Here is an 18,882-nt window from a genome sequence, read left to right as displayed (position 1 = left end):
CCTTTGGAGGAGAAATTCTAGAGGCCCGTGTGCTGTGCGATGTCAGTGCACGTTAAAGAACCCCAGGTGGTCGAAATTTCCGGAGCCCTCCACTACGGCGTCTCTCATAGCCTTAGTCGCTTTGGGACGTTAAACCCCATAAAACCAAACCAAACCATCGTATTCAAACCGATTAGCATTCGCTTGGTCCCTGACTTATGTTTGAACAGGAGCGTGTAAAGTCAGAGCGCCGTCTTGCAAGCCGAGCAGGACGCAGTATAGCTCGAGGCTTGTACGTACCAAGTGTACCAGCAGATGCTCGGATTAGAGCCACGCCTTGCTTTCAACGTCTGTGCAAAATGCACCTACTGTGGTCCCTGACCATTTCCTTCGCTTTTCGTTTCGGCTGTTTTTCTTCGTGCGTCTGTGCACGTTGTGCAAAGCGCCTCTGGCGCCAGCATCTTCCTGCGTCCCGCGGCTTGCGCGTGCTGCGGACAGAGAGGAAAAAAAGAGGAACGCCATGGCGCTGGTCAGAAAGCTAACATTGCGGCTCTTCCTGGTGGTACTGATTGCTAGGCTGAGTGTCATAACGACCAGAGCACAGGAGCAGGCCGCCGAAGACAACCAGCAGGCCCAGCCCGCGGCAAGGTCCGTCGTCGTGGCCGAATCGGCCGGCGGGCCTCTGCTGGACAGCCCTGCACTGGCGCCGGCCAGTCACCAGGAGTACGTCGCTGCGCAGCCCGCGGCCACCTACGACGCAGTGCCGCGCAACAGGCCCCGCCGAACCGCTCTGAGGCACCGGCGGCGGCGGCGTCTGGACAACCCGCGCTACTACTACCCGAATGGGGACTACTCGGCAGACACCGAGATCAGCTGGGACAACTACCACCGGCAAGCCGCGCGTGAGTCGGCTGAGGCGGCCAGGCGGCCGGACTCCTACCAGGCCTCTTACGCGGCTCCGCTCGAGCCGCAAGCGGAGCACTTCAAGGCTAACGAAGGCCACAGGGAGGCAGACTACGCAGCCGCCGGCTACGACTACAGGTCCGGCTACCAGCGCCAGGGCTACCAGAAGCGGCGCGCGGCTATGCCTCCGCTGCGGCAGCCGCCCAAACAGTGGGGTTCGTGGCAACAGGACTACGGCGGCCAGGTGCAGCAGACGTGGAACGTGCGCTACCCGCAGTACGACTACGGCCAGGCGGCCGCTGCCTACCCGAGGAAAGACCCGTCCAGGTTCTACGCCCGCGAGGAGGCTCCCGGCATGGCCGAGGTGGGCGACAACATCCCGCCTTCCAACTACGCCGCTGAAGTGGCCGGCCAGGACGGTGTCGTGGAGCGGGCCGGGGACGTGCCGGTCGCCGCTGCCGCCGCCGCCAAGTAGGGCAACAATAAACCAGAGCGAACCGCTTGCTTTCATGCGTTTTGTCAACTTTCAATCGCGAATGTCATACAAAATGCGTAAATCGTTAAAGATCATTTTTCACTGTTCATTTTTATACTCGGCTCTTACTCTTGAGCAGCTTGTCGAACGGAGCGAGACAACAATTCTTTCTTCTATCCACTCAGTCGGGCATACTGGCAGTCGGGCATACTGCCGTCATACGTTACTTCGAATTTAAACTTGAACTTGCCAGTTAGCGCTCGTGTTGCCCTTTTTTCCTCTTGTTCCATCTTTCTGTGCTGTTCTTCTGTGTTAATCTCAAGGCAGATCTTTTATTTTTTTCATTCGCACATCTTTTCGTGTTTTTTCGTACATTCCGAGAATGGACACACAAGCGGATTGGCGCCCTGGGTTACGTGCCACGCCCAACACTTCCACTGTGCTAGACAGACTCTCTCCCCTATGGAAGAAAAAGCAAAACACATAAAAACAAAAAAGCAAAACACTTCCACGGGTGCGCTGGTCTCCACAGGACCCTTGACTTTGACGGCTCTCAGAATTAGGGTAATTATCGGTCCCAAACGCGAGCCACGACCATCGCGCACAACAACCGGGAGCACCGAACCGCGTCCCATGCGAGTCGGATTACCCTGGACTGCTGACCCAGCGGCCGCCCCCCGGGGTCTGGGCGGTGTCATAACTCAACTGGTCTTCACTGTCTTTAAGCAAGCGGCGGCCTTCTCTCTGGTGGCGTCTCCCGCGCACGCCCGTTTCTCGGGAACCGCTATGTTCCGACTTTAGCTTTTCGGCTTTGGCGCCATAGCGAACACCCAAGAATCAACTGGCCCAACAAGCTACGCTTCTTCAATACCAACTAGCCGCACTGTCACCGACAACTCCCATTTATCCTGACCCCGCTTCGTCTGCCAGTATTCCCTTTTCAAAGAAAAGCTGTCGAACCTCTGATCGAAGCGTTCGCAGCTTGACTGAACAGCATCTAGTATCCGTCAGGACCTGGTGAGCCGTCGGCGTGCGACGCAGTGTCATTGCTAACATTTTTATAGCCCCTTGTACGTCTGGCGCGACGCGGCCCTGTCGCGAAACAAACCCCGCGACCCGTGTCTCTCCTCGTGTCTGATTGGACGAGAGAGCTCTACCTTCCGTAGTGCTGCAAACATCTTGTGAGACGAAGTACTTCGTCTCACAAGATGTTTGCAGCACTACGGAAGGTAGAGCTCTCTCGTTAAATCAGGACTGCAGAAACACAAAAACTAGTCTCTCAAATATTTGAGGAGTGTATGACTATTAATAAAAACAATAAGCATAGCAACTTTAAACATGGTTTGGACAGGTATATTTAAATGGTAGAGAGTGTTTCAATCACTGGTGATATTACCAGACAAAGCCCGTACGGACACAGCTCTGCGGAGGCCTGCTGCGAGGTAGTGATGCGTCGCCATTTTCCAACATGGCGTCGGTCGATTGTGTTGTGTCTCCTGTGTGCTCTACACCTACAGTGCGCTGTTTCCCCAAGCAGGCGAAGCAGGTGGCTCTAAATGTTCTTGAAGCGCTTCGCGTCGAGTGCGGGGGCAGTTCGAGTACGAATGCGCTCATCAAGAGGACGGCAAAACTCACGCAGGTGAGCGAGCGAACGCTTTACAAGTGGACAACGGAGACGTTGAAGGCGGGCCGAGTGTTGTCACCGAAGAAGCGTGCTGGCGGAAGAGGCCGCGACCGGACGAAGAAGCTGGACAATTTTGACCTGAGCGTGTTGCGAAGGGTGGTACACAGCTTTTTCCAGAGAGGGGAAATTCCAACTACCGCGGAGGTGGTTGCGCATTTCGAAGAGGACGACACGCTACCGACCGTGTCCACACCGACAATGCAGAGGATGTTGAAGAAACTTGGCTTCCGATACAAGAAGCGCTCTCGGAATGCGATGTTAACCGAAGCGACGCACATTTTGCAGTGTCGCCGCCGGTATACCTGCGCCAGATAGCGGAGCTGCGACGCCAGGGTCGGCCTATTTTCTTCACCGACGAAACGTGGGTTAACGCCGGCCACACGCGAAGTCGAGTGTGGACTGTCTGTACCATCCAATCTGCACACCAAGCGCATCGATCCGGACTGTCGACTGGTCTACAAAACCCCAGTGGCAAAGGTGGCAGGCTTATTGTGACGCATTGCGGAAGTGAGCAAGGTTTTGTCGAAGGCGCAGCGGAGTTTTCCGAGCTAAGAAAAACTCGGGCGATTACCACGAGTAAATGAACGGGGAACGCTACGAAAACTGGTTCTCCAAGAGACCCGGCAGCGTTATAGTGATGGACAACGCGCCATATCATTCTGTGAAGCAGGATAAAGTGCCGCGGATGAGTAGCCTCAAAAAGGACGTACAAGCTTGGCTGTCCCGAAAAGGTGTCGCGTGGAGCAGCGGCATGGTGAAGCCCGAGCTCATGCAGCTTGTCAGCAGTGTGAACACAGGTGGTGGGGAGCGATATCGTGTGGACTGCATTGCTGAAGCTGCTGGCCATCTCGTTGTGCGCCTGCCACCGTACCGCTGCCAACTGAACCCGATAGAGCTTGTCTGGAGCGACGTCAAGGGTTTCGTGGCCGGCCAAAACAAGACGTTTAAGCTTCAAGACGTCGAGCCTCTGGTTTGGCGAGGCATCACGCAAGTTACTGTTGAGAAATGGAAGAATTACGTGCAACATATTATCAGTGAGGAAGATGTGATGAGAAAACTGGACCACATCATCGACGATGTTGTTGACCATGGACCGGCCATTGTTGTCAGCCTGGAGGAAGACACAACCAGCAGTGATGAATTCAGTTGTGATGAGGACGATGATATGGTCGAGCCCGTTTAACGTGCGTTGACTTTCGCGCAGCACATATGGGCTTGTTTTGCATTTCGCCACCATCGACATTCGGCTGCCTCGGCGCGCTGGAGTAAATAAATTTATATGCACATGACACGATCACTGAAATTTGCTGTGACGTGACAACAGAGGAACTGATGAGAACAGGTCGTGAGAAAAAAAAAAGTGGGGCTAGTCCCTTTGGAACGGGCGTCCGCCTGTGCAAAAACAAACCAAAGAAAGAATAAAAAGACATCAAGCGCCACCTGCTAGAGGTAGAAAGAAGCTAACTACTAGTGCGCCTTCTTTCATGTGGATCGAGCCACCTGGACATCAGGTGGATCGAGCCACAGGCGCGTAGGAACACACTAATGTAGCGCGCGCCATCCTGATTGGTCGAGAGAGCTCCACCTTTCGTAGTGCTGCAAACATCGTGTGAGACGGAGTATAGATCACGTGTCCTTGTGACGTCATCACAATCTTCCCAGCGGATTGTGAAATAACTTGCCACCGCGACAAGTGACAGTTAACTTAATGATTGATCACGAGAGGTTGCTCAGGAAGAGCAACTTGAGTCGCACAAGCCCCACCGGTGGCAGCACCAGCCATCGCAGTGCAGTGGCGCATCCCACTGCGGCATGTGACATGGCTCCTAGGGATATATGAATGTAAAGTTGAGACTGACCATTTCTGCATATATGGTCATTAACACATTAACGCTATCGCGTAATACCCTTAAGGCGGGGCTTAAGTGCCCCCCTTTAATTTTCGTGAAAAAACCTCGGCGGTGGAAAGGAATGTCTCTCCTGACCAAGGCGGACTTACCCAAGGTGAAATTTCTGTCTCTCTCGGAATTTGCAACCCATATTCATCTGGCTAACAAATTTTCTGAACACCACAAAATATTCACCTGGCCTTGCGTGCCCCCCTGCAGGGAGACCACTGGCCGCTGAAACACTCGTCTAGGCAATGTGGTTGTTGCTCAAGAGTGAAAAAGCTGTCTGCTCTGACACACATAGAAAAACTCCACAGACAGCAACGCCCCGCCAAGAAAGGTGATTCAGTGCAAGAGCGCACGCAGAGGTATGTGAAAGCATGTGGAGAGAGGCACAATGGCATGTGTGGTCGCCAGAAGGTCATTAGTAGTCTTCAGTGGTAGCTGGGATACATTAGTAGTCTTCAGGTTTGTGCTCAAGTACCACCCCAGTTCCTTCTGCATCCTAAGGTGTCCCGGATGAGGACGCCTCAATGAAGCATCGACATTAGGGAGCCCTACCAACACTGGACCAAACTAGCTCTGAAGCAGCAACGAATAGCGAGCAGCGTCACCAAGGCCATATCAGAACACACACCAACTGATGCGGATACAGTGCCAGTAATGCTCAGTGCCTTTGCAAGAACTCTAGTGGACTCCGAACTTTCAAGTTCCGGTAAAATGCGAATGCCAAGGGCTGTAATCAAGAACTGGAGAGAACACTTAAGCTTCGCCTTAGGGATTATACGCGAAATTAGACATTCTCTACTTTACATTCATAGATCACCGAGAGTCATACCACTCCTGGCGCAGTGGTGCAGCGGTTAAACGATGCACCAGTGATCTGCGATGGCAGGTGCTGCCACCGGTGGAGCTTGTCAGAAGAAGGTTGCTCTTTCTGAGCAACCTCTTGCGACCAGTCATTAACTGAACTGCCACCTGCCATTTTTCAACCACGGCGGCTTGCGCGAAGCCGAGCAGAATCTTGTGCTTCAAGGTAGGCATAGGGTGGCCACCTGGACCCCCCTACACCGTCCGATTTTTCGCACACAAAACGGACGCCGACAACAACGACGACTTGTTTTTGCCTACACAGGATTGTTAACGCGAAATGTGAGAGCGAGGGTTGGGTGCAAGCTCAAGGCACGCGTTCAGTCTAAACTCGTCCGGCTGCTTAAAGTTGGTAAACACTGATTAAATTTCTCACTTATTCTAGCTTTTGTTATTTTTAGTTTTGCTTAGCTGAATATTTTAATGAATCAGTGTTGTATCACATCGGTGCTATTGACCGGCTTGTTTTTCCAAGCTAGACGATCGACTGGGAAAATGGTGCGACAGTTGTTTGCCCTAAGAACGTAAGGAAGCTGCAAAGTGATGTGCGCTTTGCTCTTTGTCTATTACAATGTTGCTCAATGCCCTTTGTTGCCTGTTCCTTTCAAGCTGTTCTGTCTGTGCACATGCGTGCCTAACTGATAGTGGTAGCTATAAGAGCCCACAGGAAAGCTGTTGCATATAGCGTGAGACTAAACATAAGACAACCCATGCGCAAACAAGAGACTACCTTTGCTTCAGCCGTACAGTTTTCTCTCATTGCACCGAACCGGTGTGCTCGTATTAAGGCTTCCATTCAGGAGCCTAGTTGCTCTTGATCATTCTGACCTAAAACAAGCACATTTCGTAAACGTTTTATGGTTTACTTCGACGGAGGAAAAAGAAGGCGATTTACCGGACAAAGTCAGCTATATCAAATTGTTTCAAGAAAACAGACGTGACAATCACTAAATTACTGCAAAGCAATTACAGTAATTTATTCTCCTTTTGCGGTATTTTGTAACGTAATGCGTTACTTTTCTCGTCTAGTAATTTAGAAATGTGGTGAACATCTTTGGATCAGTAATTGAGCATCGAATGCAATGCTTCAGAAATTCGTATTCTTAGAATGGACAGCTGCTCTTTGTGTGTTGGTCTAGCTTAGCTCGATTGCTTAGCTTAGATTGCCTTGCCTATCTGAGGTGGATAGGCAAGGCAATAAATAAACCGCTCCCGGAACGTCTCGTGTGTTATTGCGGACTCCCAGACTGCATGTCGAAACTATACAAGAGGTAGGATTGGTAAGCACGCAAGCATAATACTCAAAACTAAAGAAAACAGACTTTAAGTCCGTAGTCATATGGACTCCAGGACGCTCTGCGGATGTTGGAAACGAAGGTGCTCACGCCGCTGCCCGCTCGCTTTTATACCCGGGTCCCCTAACATTCGCCGGGACATAATTATTCAGAACCGCTATTAAGTCATAGGGAATTACTCCAACATTTGAGATTAACGAGGAAAGTATACGCCGAACCGCACAGAAATCTAAACAAGGAGCTAGGGGTCATCCTAAGGAAATTGCAATAAAATACTTATATAAACCCCGTCAAATTCAGCTGTATATTTCCAAATCCGTACGATCCGCATTGCACCTTCTGCGGATAAGTGGCTAACTTATTGCACATGGTATGGGCATGCAAGAACAATCAGGTATTCCAAGAATCAACAACCCAGCAAGTGAGGACTGGGAGGTGGCGCTGTCCAGCCCACATTCGGAAGACCAGCTTTCGCTGGGGAACCGGGCGAGAGCGAAGGCAGAAGCCAATGCGCTCCTCGAATGAGAGCCCACCCAACTAACAACGATTTATTCTTCCATTAAACGCTTTTCTCACTCACTCTAGTCCAAAATACCAAAAAGGAATTGTCACAAATGCTGCCGTATACACACATCGATGTGTTAGCCAAAAAATGTACGTTTTTTTAATTCTGCACCAGCTAATTAATTTATAAACGTTTATTAAACTGTTAATTGTTTGATGTATGAAAAAGATTTAATAGACAAGACGCACGTCAAAGAAAAAAAGTGCACATAATGAAATATTTGTTCTGCATCTTTCTTACACGTTTCGAACCAAACGTGCAAAACTGTAGAATCGCCTGATATTCCTGTCATTCACACACGCTGATAGGGAGTACGGCAGCGCTTGCTCGAAGCGCAAGCTTGGAAGCGGCAGCAAACAGGCCTCCACGGGCGCTCGTGTCGCGGCAGATATTTTGGTTCCGCCAAGGAAGCCGGGCCGCCTTAGCTCTGAACCGAATATAGGAATATCTGCAGGCAGAAGATTGTAAACTAGAAAACGACTTACCTCGAAACCAAAGAGAAAGCATGCGATGCCAAACTTTTCGCAACACACGGGATCTGCCAGCACGCAAGGATGGCCCAAAAGTCGGTGCATTCGACAGAAGACTTTTCATTATTCATTGCTATGCAGGCAGGAAATCAGTGAGGACAAAAAAAAACGCGGTATGCTAGTTTATTGACCGTCTGTTCACAGAGCTCGTTGTCGCTGAGCTTTTTGCGGGAGACCAAAGTTGAGGGGGTTACGAAATCTCTCGCGTGCTGGATGCTATGCTGGTGCACTTATAATGGCAGTGAAAGCCGTCACCGATCGAGCCTTCTTAGTAGACTGCGCTTCGGGACCTGGATGGCCTGCTTTTCCTGCTTTTCTGCAGCACTGGGCCCCCTTTATCCAGAACACAACCCCTCTGCATAGATTCGTTGCTACGCTGGTTGCGTTGTGCTACTAGTCGCCCACTTGTTCACAACACAATTAAACCCCTTTCCTGCGAGTTTAACTGTCGATCACCGTTAAAGCTAAACTGCGAATGGGAGTCATACGGCTTCGAACACTTCGCTTATACAGCGCAGCCTTTCTTATTCTTCTCAGAAATCCTGCAATGCAGACATCGCGTTTTAGAGAGGTATTACCGGCTCCGTCCATATTCTGCTCGCTCACTACGACTTCCCGCTGTCACTGGCCATCGAACTTGCGGCTGTAATTTTGTCGCTTGATATTGGCGCCGACGGGGGTAGGTCTTGAGGTACGGACATCGTCCGTGAGGCCCCCGTGCCCCCGATGACATCAGGGACATCTGGCACGTCTGGGATATCGGGAACGTCGGGGATATCAGGCACGTCGGGGATATCTCCGGACAGGTCTACGAAGCTTGGCATTGCAGGCATGGCAGGCACGGAGGGAAGGCTTGGAAGGCTGGGCAGACCTGGGAAGCTGCCGAACCCGGGAACAGTGAAGTTGAATTGAGGCATCTGAGGCATCTGTGGCATCTGAGGCATCTGAGGCATCCACGGCATCCACGGGCCCTGAGGCATCTGGGGTATCGGACAAATGGAGCAATAAGTGCGTTGACAAAAAAAAAAACAATCGCTTTGCATCTTTGTGTTACAACTCATCGCGAGTGGGCCATGCTTCAGGCCATGCTTCACGATCGACGAACTGAGAGCGCGCGTTTAATGACTTCTTATGGCGCACAGTTTACGAAGATGCCACATTTTTTATCTTCTCGAGGAAGGCGTGGGGAGAGCGGGAGGCGAATTCCCCCCGGGCCTAGGGCGAAATTTCAACCCGAGATGTTGGCGTGGCTTGCGACCAATAATTTGAGCGAATCTTTAAGCGTTTTAATATGTACAGGCGTGGCCATAAGTAAACGGAGCATGCTATTGCGTTCGAAGTGCAATCACGCTTTCTCCATTGGCAATGAAGAAGCGTTGTTTGTCCACAAGAAAGCCCACCAACGTCCTCTACCAGCATGCGCGTACCACTTCTGGAAATTTCAATTAGGTGACGCGTGAAAAATATTCGAAGACAGTTGCGTGCTCCGTTTACTTTTGTCCGCGCCTGTACACGGGCGGTGGAAACAAGCGTGAACAGAGCGGAGCGTGGGCGCCCCGCTGTTCGCATTTCTTTTCGTCACGCTTTTACTGTGGTAGCAAAAAGACGCTATAGTCGTCCGTGACGCATTCTAGGGCGACTATAACATATTTTGCTTGCTACCCAGGTAAAAGCGTGATCAAAAGGAATTCGAACAGCGGGGCGCGTAGGCGCCACGTTGTTCGAATTTTTTTTAAATCGCTCTTTTACCTGGATGGTAAGAAAAAGGTGTTAGAGTCGTCGTAGAATGCATCACGGACGACTCCAATAGGCGCCGCGTTGTTCGCGTTTCTGTCCATCGCGGCAGTACACGCATGCGGCGGATGGCATCCTTACAGCTGTCAGAATGCCTCTTCGTTTCGTCAGCTCGCATTGAATGATACATCCGAAACTTATACTTGCAGAGAAGAAGTGATATCATCTGCATAATATAAGGATGCATCGTGTCCCTTCTCGTGGTATCAAGCAAGAACTGAGAAAAGCTATGTTGGGTTTACTGGCGCATGGACTAAGGTTATCTGCGCCACATAAGGTTAAAAATAAAATTAGTGCAGTTTTGTCATCACAATAGCATCGTCGCGAAAGTGGAAGTTGCCCTATAAATGACGCGCTGCACAGCTAATAGTGCTACAGATCAATAAAAATACCCTAATAACTCCATCATTGCTCAAGTTATAATTTTCGCCAGTCTAAAACTGGAGCTGGCACGAGGCAAAAACTATGACCCATTTCGGCCTCCTCCTTGCGTTCATTTTATTTAAAATAAAGCATTATTAAGATTCTTTCTCTTGGAAGAGATTGATGAGCTGAAGGTGTCTCTGCTGCAATAAAAGTAAAATGCACAGAGTATATCTCGTCGTCGAGAGTATAGATTCAAGCATGAAACGCTTTGCAGGAAAGTCACAGCGTGGGACGACTCTTATTAGATGTTGATATAGCCGCACTCGATTTCTTGGGGAGCGTCCCTCGTCAGCCGCTTTTCTTTCATTAGCTTTTCTTCGCGAGCGACTGTGTGTTCGGCTTTCTTTTCCGCTTTTTACGAAGACGACAAACGCGATAAGCGTTCGCCAGTTCTGAAGAAGAGGAGAGGGTGCCAGTGCGTGCTGCACAGAACACTGGCAATCTGCCCTCGGCCAGACGACGCTGCCGCCGCCTCCTCCTCTTCGTTGCCCACCAAGTCTATTCCAGCCACCATAACGCGCCGCTCGCTGGATTCGCCCACCACGGGACCATGAAGATGCTGTGTTGACGCAAGCGCCGGTTCGGTGGCGGCGCAGCACGTAGACGGCACGGGGTGAAATGTTCGTTCAGGTTCGGCTCCGTCTTCTCGGTTCTCGGGCCAAGGTCACCCTCGGTGCGCTGACAACGAGAGCTAAAAGCATTCCGTGCTAATATAACACGCTCGGTAGGACGCTTCCCTCGCCTTCAGGCGTATCTAGCAGGTTTGGCCGGTGCTTGCTAACATTGTAAAACGGGCTAGTACAGTTCGCAGTTAAATGAGAAGTCATTGAAGTCACTGTGGGTGGAATACAATGCTATCGTACTATAGCTGTAGAATGCCCTTCTAACTGCTCTCCGTACGGTGACGAAAACTGATATTAAAACGCACGAAACGGTCTGTAACACATGCCAGTAGGTCCATAAAAAGGGACTAGTTTATCGATCCTCATCATATGGCCAGCACGTATGAAACGGAAGCGCATCAAAGACGAGGGTAGAGCTATACCTCACCCCCCCCCCCCTTCCCCCTCCCCCCTTCCCCTCGTTCCCTAGTGCCCGCATTTTTCGTTCTTCCGTGTTTTGTGTTTTCTACCGGCTGGACTTTCCCCGGCACGAACCATCTAGCCAAGCTTCTAGCCCTTTGGTGTGCCCTTTGCGTCAAAAGCTTGTAGGCTTCTGCACGCGTTGCTCGAATAATAGCTGGACCGTGTAAGGGAACAACAGATCTTCTTGCGCTTTTATTTGCAGAGAGGACTGTCCTCACTGCTCAGTGGCATGGAGGTCGTAGGAGCCCCGCTACACGACAAGGTGGCTGCTCGCAGTGTCCTACAAACTTCTGATACCGCCTTCATGGCATGCCATCTAAACCATTCTGCATGTTTTTGTTGCTGTTGACTGTGCGGTAAATGCTTGAGCAACTAGCCTTGGGGGCCATGGTATAGTCCAGAGGGTGGACATTCTAGGGGCTTCCGTACCACTCACTTGCAAAAGTCTCATTGAGATAATGTGAAGCCTCCTTGTTGTCTTGGAGAGAGGAGGACAAACTTTATTGAATAAACCGCTACCCTAGTGGTAATATTTAAAAGAGGTGTAGCCTCTCGATGGTTTAGTAATTGGCCAAGCAAGCCAGGGATGTTCATGCTTTGTATATTCTCAAACAGCGGTTCCATAAAGCTGCAGAACATCCTGCATGTATGTAATTACACTCTGGGTCTTTAAATTCTATTGGATGTGCGGTCTTAAAGAACAGTTTCGTTAGATAACGTAATGTTGTAATTTCATTGCTGTGAATAAATTTTGTATTTCTCAAGTATCAGCGCTGCTGTGGAAACATAAGCAGTAGAGCTTTTTTTATTATGCGTTAGCATTAGAACTGTGCTAGCGGAAATGGCGAGCGCCGTCTGCCAGTAGTCAGTGGTAAACCTGCCCGCCGGGCTACGAACGAACTTAGTATACAACTTATATGAACTTAGTATGCTACCTCGGTTATAGTGAAATTAAGTACGCCACCTCGGATATAACAGCCTTTCCTCTGGTAACCTCGGATATAGCAAACCTTAGTATGCCACCTCGAATATAACTAACTTTCGTGTCTGGACCTCGGATTTAACGGCCTTTCCTGTGTTGACCTCAGATATAATGAACCTAACTGTACCACCTCGGATATAACGAACTTCTGTGTGTCAACCGCGGTTATTAGGTACCGTCCTGGCCAAAAGTAACCGAACAGTCGCGTCAGCGGCCGGAGCGGACTCGCAGCCGAGCAACGTCGCTGCGGTTTGCTGCGCTGCCCGCTGCTCCCCGGCTGTGTGAACTGGTTGACGTAAGCTTGCACCCTCGCTTAGTATGACAGCGCTCCGAAAAAGTGAAACAGCTTGCTGCAAATGCTACCCGCTCACTTATCTAAGGAGGGAGAGTGAGGGTGAAGGCTTACGTCAGCCACTTTACGCTCACAGCCGGGCAACAACGGCCAGCGCCAGAGAACGCAGCTAGCACCGCCGCTGGGCTGCAAGCCCACTCCGGCCGCCGACGCGGCTTCTCGGTTACGTTTGGCAAAGACGGTACGCTTGGCTGCTAAGCATTGAAACGATCCACCGAGGATCGCCTAAGAGTTTTTGTGGTGCAGAAGCACTTGTGGTTGTCTCATCCTTCTGCCCAAAAGATGTGTGTAGTGTGTGTCTTACTGCAGTAGCGCTGCTACTTCAAGTAGTTTCGTTTTTGTTCGAACTTTGTAATAAACCGAAATTTAGTTTTCTTGATAGTTGGTTAATGCCTACCAACCTTTCTTCTGCTTCTGCATGCGAAGACCACGAACTCACATCTAAGCTGGTACAGGAGCCTGGTATTTACTCTCTCAAGTAAATGTAATATTTTGCATGACTAAAGTTAAGCGGCGAGTACGCAACTGCGTACCATTCTTTACCATGTGTGTTTTTGAACCCTGTTAAGTCTTTGTAGAGGGGCTTAAGAACTCACAGTACCGTTAGCAGGCGGTGTAAGTAACTAAGCCTCTAATACTCGATAAAAAAAAAAGCTGTGATAATTTTGGTGCTCAGGTGAAAGACAAAGAGAGAGATTAATGAAGCAAAAAAACGTTTGTGTCCGCTATGCACCCTGGCCAATCCCCCGCCGTGGGTATGTGCCATTCAGCCCGAGGACATCATCATCATCATCATCATCAGACTTCCCACGACTGCTCCCACATCTCGTCCTTTTATCATTGTTCTGCTGCGCTTTTGACATCCTATTCACATTTTCATAGCACCTGGCCATCATTAGCAATATAATTTTGGCACAGTATTTTCCGGCATACAGTCCGCGGGTTACCCAGAGGGACGGATATATATTTTCGAAGCCGTTAATTCCTGGCAGGCGCAGTGCACTACTGTCACGACGATCTGTGTCAGCGTATACGGTTACTGCCCTTCCGCTGCCATCGCGCGGGTGACTGATGGCCATTGGCTGTAATATAGATTTTGTAGTATACTCTTGCGCTTCTTGTCGCTAAGTTAACAAAGCATGCGGTTAATCATTGTTCTCTGGCTTCAAGATAGCATGGTAATAACCTTACTAATAACGCCAGCATCTGGTAGTTGGTGTCATAGTTTACTGCTCTGCCGCGCAAGCAAGAAATTTTTACGCACAAATCCTCTCCCCTTACTTGTAAGGACTACTCCAAGTGCGAATTATTTAACAGGAATCTGTTTTAGCCAATATTGACCCCTGAAGACAATGTGCGCATGCTGCGGAGGATAATTGAAGAATTAAAGTAAGCGAAAAACCAGGCGCCTACTATACGCCACGAGAATTTGCCTCTCGGCTTCATAAGCGCTGAGCTGCACGGAGAAAAACTTGAGGGGACAATTAAGCTCCGTCCTAGGGGTAAGGCGCGATAGCTTTAATAGCTAGGTCCCTCCTGCGGCCTGAGGTTCCCTTCGCGTATCACTTCGCAGACATGGATAGGATACTGTTCTTTCTTTCACCTTCACATAACGCTTAACCTACCTTTAAGAGTATAGTGCGATATCATTAGAGATCCTTTTCGCGCAAGTACTCCTTCTCTGTCGCCTAGGTTCTGCCTACATGCCCATATATGCGGAAATAGTCATTCTCTACGTTCATAGGTCGCGGGGAGTCCTCATACCACAACTGACGCAGTGGTGCAGCGTTTAAGCGATGCGCTTGTGAGACCCTGCAGATTGCTCTTGCCGAGCAACCTCTCGCGACCAATCATTAATTGAACTGCTGCCTGCCACGGTTGGCAGTTTGCTCACACTCCGATGTTCAAGTTTCCACCTGAAACGGTGGGAAGGTCCTGATGACGTCACAAGGCCACGTGACCAAGGTGACAGGTGGGCCACCCGCTTTTCTCGACACGCCTACGCCGACGACGCTGGGGTTGCCGCTGAACGGGACCCGTAACGCTATCGCAGTAAAAATGAAGTATTATAATTATGAATCACTAAAATACAGTTTTTTTATCACGTGTGCACGAATGGAACAACTGATGTGGTTGTTGAAGGCTAGTAAGAAGTGCAGCTACGAGGAAATTTTCGCAAGGCATGACGGGGTTTGTTACGTGATAAAATATCGCACGACGGTCGTTTCTGAGGCCGTACTAAGGCAACGACACTGAGGGGCCCACCTGAAATCCGGGAAACGTCCAGTTGACCACCGCGACCTGGAAGTTTGGAACCTGGAAGGCCGGCACCACCACAGTGATGCCGGGAAAGTTGAACCATCCCGGCGGCGGTTGCGGCGCCTGCGGCGGCTGGGGCGTCGGTTCGGCCTGGCGCTCGAGCAGCGGGTTGTCTCCGAGCTGTTGAGGGGCCGCCGACGCCCAACAAACCAGCGCCGCGCAGGTCGAGGCGCACAGCAGACTCCAGCCGAGCCGCATGCTGTCCGCTGCGGTCTCGGAACCCGACTGGCGCGGTCGCACGCGCGGTAACTGCGGAAAACGGGCGTGCACGTCGACCCCGTTCATTTAGAAGGGTGCATTATTTCGATTTGGACCGATCAAGTACAGCCTTGGGAATCAACATTTTTAAGTCTTGCCGCACACTGAATATTTATGTGTAGTGATGGCGACCAGCATACGAAATAAATAACGGTGCCTTCGCAAGGGCATTAAGGAAACACCTTGCCATCCCTGCCCTTAAAAAAATTTTTGTTGAAAAATAATTTAAATATTTTTCGTCAGTGTTGACAAATCACGTTGAAATTACATTGCTTTTCTGTTGATACAGCATTGAGGGTGCATTGAGAATTTTAAAATAGTGGCCACTGAAATACAGTTGAAATTTCATAGAGAATACTGTTGGGTTGATGTTTTAGCATAGATATTCTCTTGGACATTCTGAGACTGCCACTGAGTATTCAAGTAAAGAAAAAAAGTAGGTCCACTGCGGATGCAATTCGCGGGCTACATCTGCTTCAACAGGCAACGAGTATTCACACTTTATTGCCGCAACGTCGCGTTCATGTGGTGCTGCAAACACCCAGTAGTGTGTGCTCGGCCTGGTACTCGGCTTTTCTGGAGTAAAATGCTTGGAAAAAGGGTCTCGGACCAAACAGTTGCGCTGACGAGTCAGTGATTCGTTCGGCCGTCACACAACTTAAATCCCCCTCCGTGCAGTAATTTGTGGCCATTTTTCTTAAAAAGAAATCCCAAGCGGTGGCCTTGTGGTAGGCAAGCTTATGGTAGGGCGAGAGCGAATAAGGGAGTAATTACTCCCTTATTACAAATCTACTCCACCTTGGGGGATTCCCCTAAACATTTGACCAACACTGTTCCCACTTCGAGTTATTGATCAATTCGCTCTCGCCCTACCATAAGCTTGCCGTCCCGGTTAGCTCAATTGGTAGAGCGACTGCTCCGGTGAAGCGGTGGTCCCGGATTCGAACCCCGGACCAGGACGAATTTTTCTTTAACTGCGAAGTTTCTGAGAAAGCTGTATAGCTTTCCTTTGTAGCCGTATGGCTGCGCTTGGGTGGATGTCAATGAGTAATTACTCCCTTATTACAAACTCATAGGATTTCATTCTTATTTTTCGCCTCCATGGTCGCAGCGTCTTTGGGAGCTACGTAACACACAGTTCGGTCATTCTAGACAAGTGTTTTGCCCTATGTACCCATTTTTTACTCAGAGCCCTCACACTTATACAGAGCGTGTAACAGATTCAACGCGACATTGTAAAATACGCAATGGCTGAAAACTGGTTAACTGAGCTAGTTCTTTCATACTTCAGGGTGGTTGCAGCAGAATTGGCAGAATGATGACAAAAAATGGAACGAAACGACAGAGGTGGATGAAGCTGCATGCAGCCCAAATTCCTAAAGAAAGGAGCCTGAAAAGCCGGCACGTTACATGCCATATGAGCGGGCACGCAGGCCGCGCTGGATGCGAATCGGTACGTGAGGTAAGATCGCTCGCTAACGACTCAACCGCGTAACGCTGGCTGTTTTCACATGGGTTATACGCGACGCCGTAAGTCAGATTCAAAAATGGGATTAAACGCGCATCTCAAAAACAGCCATATGTTTGATTTACTCGGGAGTGGTGAAAGAGTGCGTCATTTGAGTGAGGCTGCAGCATGAGTCATGTAGAGACAACGCTTCTTGCTGAACAGGCCCGAAGAAAAGAATAACCACGCCGCACAAGATCCGAACTCAAGTTAGTGAAAACGCCGACAGCTTGAGCCCGAGGCGAAGTGATATCATTATCGGCTCATCATCATCATCAGCCTGACTACGCCCACTGCACAGCAAGGGCCTTCCCATATCTCTCGAATTAACCCTGTACTTTGCCAGCCGCGGCCACCTTATCCCTGCAAACTTAGTCACATCCGCCCGCCTAACTTTCTGCCGCCCCCTGCCACGCTTGCCTTCGCATTACATGCCCTGCCCAAGCCCATTTCTTCCTCTTGATTTCTACCAGGATGTCATTACACCTCGTTAGTTTAATGACCCACTCTTACCTCTCCCTGTCTTTAAACGTTACACCTATTATTTTCCTTTCGATGGCTCGCTGCGTTGTCCTCAGTTTAAGCTGAACCTTTTTCGTTATCCATCACGTTTCTGCCCCATAGGCGAGTACCGGTAAGATGCAGCTGTTATATGCTTTTCTCTTGATGGATATTGGTAAACTGCCATGCATTATCTGAGAGAACTTGCCAGGTGCGTTCAACCCCATTGTTATTCTTCTAGTTCGTGAACCGGATCTGCGGTCACTACCTGCCAAAAGTAGTATTCCCTTACCACTTCCAGCACCTCGCTACCAGTTGCAAACTGCTGTTGCCTTCCGAGACTGTTGAGCATTACTTTGGTTTTCTGAATATTGATTTTTAGACCAACCGTTCTGCTCTGCCTATCTACCTCATTGATCATGCATTCCAGTTCATCTCCTGAGTGACTTACCAAGGCAATGTCATCAGCGAATCGCAGATTACTAAGGTATTCTCCAATAACTCTTATCCCCAACTGTTCCCAATCCAAGGCTCAAGAGGTCTCAAGGGGCGCCTTTTTGCCAATTGTTTGTGGCTGTATGGCACGAAACAAACGACTCAGACAAGTTCAAGTCAGTTCTAGCCAACTCGGACACAAGATTATCTTTAGCGGAGCTTACTGGTCTTTTGAAAACTACTATAGCGGATTCAACGCGTGCGCACGCACACACGCACGTACACACGCACGCACGCACGCACACACGCGCGCGCGCATACACACACATCATCATCATCAGCATCGTATGTTCGCAACATCGAGGCACCGTCGCGCGCATTGTCTGACGCTGTGAGTCACGGCACCTATTCTCACATATGCACCATGTCACTTGAATGCGGCACACACTTAGGTTTTGTTCAGCGAGAAAGTTCCTGTCTTTCCAGGATAGGTGGAAGTGAATAGTCCTCCCACCCTTAGACATCACGCCCAAACAGTTCGGCATGTCTTGTCGATGGCGGTGAAAAATCAGTATACACCTACCTTGACGACCGCGTACTCGTGGAAGAAGAAGCGCCTGCGACCTAACCGCAAGCACGAATGACCCAGCCACCTACTGCCATTTCAGCTTTTATCGCGCGCTGCACAGGAGCCTTCGGACGCGGCACGCAACGCTGACCACCGCGGCACACATCATGCGCGCTTAGGTAATTCGACATTGGGCAGCGGGGCCCCGTCCCATGTGCGGCTAGAGGAAGGAACGGGCGCTGTACGCAAGGAAGCGAGCTTGCTGTTTTTTGTACACCCCACTGCCCATGGCTCATCGCTATGCGTCGTTACGGGGGGAAACGTTCATTTTACCGGAATGTGTCCGCCCCCAATTTCGTGAAGGAGGAGCCCTTCCTTTAACTATGTTTGGCGTTTAGTGGGACGTGTAGCAGTCTCGCCACCTTCTCTTTGCTCTTCTCTGGTTTTATTTTCTTCTGGGACGAA

At 50.0% G+C, this 18,882-nt stretch overlaps 2 protein-coding genes across 2 annotated transcripts; one reads left to right on the top strand and one right to left on the bottom strand.

Annotated features, from left to right (window-relative positions):
- Positions 1-496: 496 nt before the first annotated feature.
- Positions 497-1,952, top strand: LOC149353219 (uncharacterized). Its single transcript, XM_089577300.1, has one exon. It carries the CDS (start codon positions 500-502, stop codon positions 1,355-1,357), a length of 858 nt encoding a protein of 285 aa, XP_089433426.1. The 5' UTR covers positions 497-499; the 3' UTR covers positions 1,358-1,952.
- A 6,395-nt stretch (positions 1,953-8,347) lies between these two features.
- LOC149353218 (uncharacterized) lies at positions 8,348-18,512 on the bottom strand. Its single transcript, XM_089577299.1, has 3 exons — positions 18,433-18,512; positions 15,095-15,397; positions 8,348-9,170 (listed from the first exon to the last, which is right to left on the bottom strand). The coding sequence occupies exons 2-3, from the start codon at positions 15,344-15,346 to the stop codon at positions 8,796-8,798; spliced, it is 627 nt and encodes a 208-aa protein (XP_089433425.1). The 5' UTR covers positions 15,347-15,397; positions 18,433-18,512; the 3' UTR covers positions 8,348-8,795.
- Positions 18,513-18,882: the final 370 nt, after the last annotated feature.

This window comes from Amblyomma mixtum, chromosome 3, assembly GCF_055824585.1.
Source record: "Amblyomma mixtum isolate Tamu chromosome 3, ASM5582458v1, whole genome shotgun sequence".
Classification (NCBI taxonomy): domain Eukaryota; kingdom Metazoa; phylum Arthropoda; class Arachnida; order Ixodida; family Ixodidae; genus Amblyomma; species Amblyomma mixtum.
This window is presented reverse-complemented; position numbering and strand designations above follow the sequence as displayed.